Here is a 6058-nt window from a genome sequence, read left to right on the forward strand (position 1 = left end):
ACACAGAATTAGAAACTGCAGGAGGTATTTCAATAAATGAGGTGTGAGACTCTAAGCAGTGGTCATGATTTCAGAAATAGACCTGAGGGGGCAGCACTTGCGGCTCAGTGGGTAGGGCACTGGCCCCATATCCCAAGAGTGGTGGGTTCCAACCTGGCCGGCCAAATTGCAACAAAAAAAATAGCCGGGTATTATGGGAAGCACCTATAATTCCAGCTACTTGGGGGGTCTGAGGCAAGAGAATCACCTAAGCCCAAGAGCTAGAGGTTGCTGTGAGCTGTGACACTACAGCACTCTACCAAGGGCGACAAAATAAGCCTCTATCTCTTAAAAAAACAAAAACAAACAAACAAAAAAAAACCTGGAACTGAATTCTAGTTCTGCTCAGTAACATTCTGGTTCCACTGGGCAAGTAACTTCTCTAGACCTCAGTTTCTTCACTGCAGCATGGTGTGAGGTTGAGACACACTCCCTGCTCACTAAGTGTATGGAGAGGCTGATGCCAGGCTAGCTGAATCTTCCACCACACACCCTCTACATAAGCCTATCCATAATCTCCCAGGAATTTAATTCTTACCTGCTACTCTAGTAGGAAAGGCCACCAGGCGGTCTAGTGGGGTTATCCATTTACTTGGCACAACAGCTACAGGGACAGAATAGTACTTCCAAATGAGTGAGATCATCAAAGCAGCCTGGAAAAATACATCTGATGAGTGAAAATAACCACCAGCCACATGCCCAATAACCACAGAAAGAAAAATGGACACTATGCAATGAAAAATGAGCACTCTCCAGACTGAAGACGCAAGCCTAGCAACCAGTCCTCACAGGCAGCAGACACACAGCCATGGTTACTAATTGCTGAGACATTGAAAGAGAATATCTGATTGAAGATGAGCTCATGAGGACATCTGGAATATCCTGCTAACGAGTGGGTGAGCCTTATTATATGAACTGGCATTTTACTGTTTTAGTAAGACTAGGTCTAACCACAATTTAAATTAGCTGATAAATTAACCAATGTCTCCCATAACATAGGTATTCTTTTCACATTGAATACCCCCTTTGAATAGTCAGACTACATGCTAAGTACACCCGCCTGGAGACAAAACCCATCTTCCACTTCTAAGATCCTTGAAAACATAATTAATCCCCGCATTCACACGTGAGTGTTAGTGCCAACATACAAATACAGAGGTGAGCCCTCTGTGAGGCTCAGTGGTGGATGGAGAACTGATGCTTAATTTTCTGTGCTATCCCCAGCAGTATTCTTTTGGTTGGCTTCTGTCCCCTTTCTGACCTGAATATGCTACTCTAATGACCAGCCCCTAAAAAGGGAGCAGCTGGTTTGAATCCTGTCTCTAAGAAACCCATCTCAAGTAAACTGTACCTCAGCATCGATTTCTTTATATGTCTCTTCAAACCTGGGCTTTTTGGTGGGGAGGGAATGAGAGTGAATCCTTTCCCTTCAGAAAGACGACCATAGCACTGAGACTCAGAAATTGGCTAAGGCAGCCACTAACGCATGTACGCAGCAGTGCAGGATGAGAGCCACCTTCACTGAGAAAAGCTGGTCTCTACCAGAATGAAGCATGTGTTTAAGCACACCAGGAAATAAGCAATGACTAATATTAATGATGATCTTAGAGAAAGTATCAATATATGCTTCTTACTTCATCTCCCCAGACCCTTAAAACTGTACTAAAAGGCAATATAAAAGACCTCCTGAGAAGTTACGCCAGAGTTAATATGCCAGTAAGTCCCAACCTTAAACCTTAGTCTAACTTCTAAATTCAGTGTGCAGATTTCCACACTGGTAAGACCAAATGACGCAGCAGCTGAAAGTGAAAAAGCCTGAACTCCAATCTCTGGCTTTCAAGGGCCACGAGCTGCTGGAGCCCAGTCATTGCCAACTCTAATAACCCCATGTGACACTACAGTACACTTACTTGCAATATGTAGAAAGCAACATTGATAACCCATTTTATCTTGGCTAACTGAGCTGTCCGTGCTTTCACTGAAAGAAAAAAAAAAAAAAGAATAAAACAATGTCAGTCCTGAAAAGTTAATATGTAAGTACCAAAAAAATGTTATTTTCCCTTATAAAATATTTTCTGATTATAAATGAAACAATTACTCAATATATTTACAAAATGTAAAACAGAATCTTTAAAAAGTCATCTACTATCTTAGATGCCATCTACTATGCCATTATTTAAAACAAAAATCCCACTCAGACTGTGAGATTTAAATAGCTTTAATTTTGGATTTTGTTTTTTTTTTGGAGGGGTTTTTTTTGAGAAAAAGTCTCAAGCTGCTGTCCTGCGTAGAAAGCCATAGTATCACAGCTCACAACAACCTCCAACTCTGGGCTCAAGTGATCCTCAAGTGATTACAGGCACAAGTCACTGAAAAACTGCCTCAGTTTTTTTATTTTTAGTAGAGATGGGGTCTCGCTCTTGCTCAGGCTAGTCTCAAACTTGTGAGCTTAAGCAATCCACCCACCTTGACCTTCCAGAGTGCTAGGATTATAGGCTTGAGTTTGAACCCACCAACTCTAGTATATGAGGCCAGTGCCCTACTCCTTTGAGCCACAGGCGCCACCCAGGATCTGATCTGATTTGATCTGATCTCTTACCCAGACTGGAGTGTAGTGGTATAATCACAGGTCACTACAAGCTCCAACTCCCAGGCTCAAGCAATCCTCCTGGCTCAGCCTCTGACTGAGTAGGTAGGACTACGGGCATATGCCATGCCCAGCTAGTTTTTTTAATTTTTTATAGAGATAGGGTCTCGCTGTATAGCCCAGGCTGGGCTCAAACAATTCTCCTGCCTTGGTCTCCCAAAGTGCTGGGTTCACAAATATGACCCACAGTGTGTGGCCAGGTACCATGAGTTTTGAGCTTATCCGTCATCTTGTTAATCTTCCTTTCCAGCCTGGCATATCTGGCAAACTCATCCATCATATTGACTGTGGAGAGCTCTTGCTTCATATCCTGGATCTCTGCTCTCATCTGTGACTCCTGCTCTGCATCCTTCTGCAACACCCTGGACATCTGGAAAGTAGACAGCTGGGATCAGTGCCTTCCCAGTGAGGTAGAAGAGGATCCCCCAGTGCTTCCCCAGCTTTCTTTCTAGAGCCAGCTACATGCTTCCCCTGAAGGTTTGAACCCAAACTAGGGCCTTGAACATTCCCTAGGTACTGATAAAAGAGTTCAGGTTGTTGTTTGAAAACACAGAGAGTAATCCTGCTGTTAACACATACAAACCAGTCCCTGCCCTGAGCCAAATTCCCTAAACCCCTAATTAACTCCATAGCCCAACCCTCTTATGGTACACATATTAGGTAAAGCATCCCTTTCTCGTCTGTCATGAGGACTGACTGCTGCAGCACTTTATAAGTTCCCCTAAGAAGTACTTTGGACTATCAACCTGGTGTGTGCTTCTGCCTTTAGAATCCCTGCTGGTCCCATCTCCAGTCAGTTTGGAGCTCTCCCCTGAGGGAGTTCTCCCCACCCCAACCCCATCACTGCTTCTGAAGCAATTCTAGCACAGAAGCAAAGTGGCAGAACAGGTGTACCTTCCTCCAACATCCTATTGCTGTCCCTTCCCCTGGGCAAGCTGTGCTGTCCCTGCACAACAGCACCCATCACCTTTTCCTGCTGCCTACAATTACCTCATACACACAGAAAACTCCCTCAGATATGAATCACTATTCAAACTATATTCTTCCTTTTGCAAACATATCTATCATTATAACTAAAACCGAGATTATAAAATGAAAACCAATTCTATCACCAACATGCATCATCCTCTTCTCTTTCTGAAGAATTCAGTCCTAGAGTAGATGGGGCAGAGCAAGGCAGGGTACAAGGTACCAATGATGAGGTGGTAGCCAAGGGCTGGGTGTCAGAGCACAAAGACCGCATGGAGGCCATTCCTACAGGAGCACCCTAGCGAGAGGAGTCAGGACCAAGTATGGTGGTATAGGAGACTTAAGAGAGGGCAGCCTGACATGGGAAGCAGAATCTGATTCAGTGAAGGGGATGGCATAAAACAGGAAGAAGGAACCTTGCCAAACACCATGTTGGAACCCAGGTGGGGATAGGCAGGTAGGGGCTGGCAGTGAAGACAGGAGATTTAGTTACAAAGGAAGGACTGATCATACCAAGTAAACATAATGAGAATGATGGGACTGGGAGGGAACCAGAATGAATTTTGTGGTGTTGACTTAGAATTGAAGGTAAGGATATAGATTCATGGTTTCCTACTGATAAGAGAAATAAACACAGACGTAAATGTACTTAAAAAGGAGCCCCCAGCCTACCCTGCAGGGCCTTGCCAGCCCTGCACTTGTGGCCCACCTAGGCAATCCCCACAAGGTCCCTCTTCCTGGCATCTGCCTGGTGCTTTGGGGACAAGATGATGATGGCCAACAGGTGACATGGGCCAGGAGGTGGCACTCACCAGAAAAGGCCTGGGTCCTGGGACTGCTAGGGTGTCCTGGAACCACAGGTCTAAGAAAACCTCAGGAGGTACCTCTGGAAAGTAGCCCAAAGCAATCAGCAAACATCCCCAAATAGTTGTCCTGTGGATGAGAACTAATGAGGCAGCGCCTGTGGCTCAAAAGGGTAGGGCACCAGTCCCATATGCCAGAGGTGGTGGGTTCAAACCCAGCCCCAACCAAAAAAAAAAAAAAGAGAGAGAACTAATGAGAACAAATTAGTTCAGAGATATCCCTGCCAAACCGTCAGGCAAGCTAGCAGGCAGCCATTCTGCAAAATCTCTGCCCTGTGATACTCAGAAATGAGTCTGCACATCAAAGAATGACTGAGATATTCCTCCAGATTGTAGGAGACTACAAAGACATGACAAGTAAATGCAGTGCATGATTCTAAAGTGGGTCCTTTTGCAATAAAGAGCTTTATTAGGACACATGGAAAACCCAGACAGGACCTAAGGATTTGCAGCAGCAAAGTACTTCATGGCTGTATCATGAACAAGGCCCGCTGTTTACACGCCAAAGTATTGGGGAATGAGAGGGCTCAAGTTGACAACTTACTTTCAAATGATTCAGGAAACAAAATCCTTTCCTTGTACTGTATGTGTAACTTTTCTGCCATTTGTGTTTGTTTCAAAATTTTTAATAAAAGGGCTCGACACCTGTGGCTCAAGTGTCTAAGACATGAGTCACATACACCTGAGCTGGCAGGTTCGAATCCAGCCCAGGCCCGCCAAACAACAATGACAGCTGCAACCAAAAAACAGCCAGGCATTGTGGTGGGCACCTGTAGACCCAGCTACTTATGAGGCAAAGGCAGGAGAATCGCTTAAGCCCAGGAGTTGGAGGTTGCTGTGAGCTGTGATGCCACAGCACTCTACAAAGGGCAACAGCTTGGAGCTCTGTCTCAAAATAAATAATTAATTAATTAATTAATTAAAAAAATTAATAGGCCAGCAGTGGCTCACTGCTATGATCCTAACACTCTGGGAGGCCAAGCCAGGTAGACTGCCTGAGCTCAGGAGTTTTAGACCAGCCTAAGCAAGAGTGAGACCTATCTCTAAAAATAAATGGGTGTTGTGGCAAGCGCCTATAGTCCCAGATACTAGGGAGGCTGAGGCAAGAGAATCACTTGAGCCCAGGAATTTGAGGTTGCTGTGAGCTATAACACCACAGTACTCTATCAAGGTTGACAAAGTGAAACTCTTGTTTCCAAAAAAATTTTTGAAAATGAAAACAATAAAAATAGATTAATAAAAAAAGATGAAAGAGAAACAAGATTACCTAGCATACAGCAAGTACTCAGTGATTTGTCCCTGCTTCCCTATATGGACAGGTCCCCTCTGGCCTGCGGCACAGTAGGATAACTCTTGGTTAGAACTGCTAGCTATACCAGCCCTGCCAGTCTCCTGGGAGTGTCTCATAAGCACAGGTTCCTAGATATCTGCAGAATTCCCTGCTAATGCAATAAGGACTTCAGCTCCTTGGCCTCCCAGAGTGCTAGGATTACAGGCGTGAGCCATGGCACCAGGCCAATAAACATGATTTTTTTTTTTT

At 44.6% G+C, this 6058-nt stretch overlaps 1 protein-coding gene across 1 annotated transcript in view; it reads right to left on the reverse strand.

Annotated features, from left to right (window-relative positions):
• Window positions 1–6058, reverse strand: part of WRB (tryptophan rich basic protein) — a 12813-nt gene that overhangs the window by 3038 nt on the left and 3717 nt on the right. Inside the window, exons 2-4 of the mRNA XM_003800650.3 lie at window positions 2891–3056; window positions 1950–2017; window positions 578–692 (exon numbers count right to left, since the gene is read on the reverse strand). Coding sequence (XP_003800698.1) covers window positions 578–692; window positions 1950–2017; window positions 2891–3056 — 349 coding nt within the window. The remainder of the gene's footprint in view (window positions 1–577; window positions 693–1949; window positions 2018–2890; window positions 3057–6058) is intronic.

Source organism: Otolemur garnettii, unplaced genomic scaffold (assembly GCF_000181295.1).
Source record: "Otolemur garnettii isolate 467f Iridium unplaced genomic scaffold, OtoGar3 scaffold00180, whole genome shotgun sequence".
Classification (NCBI taxonomy): domain Eukaryota; kingdom Metazoa; phylum Chordata; class Mammalia; order Primates; family Galagidae; genus Otolemur; species Otolemur garnettii.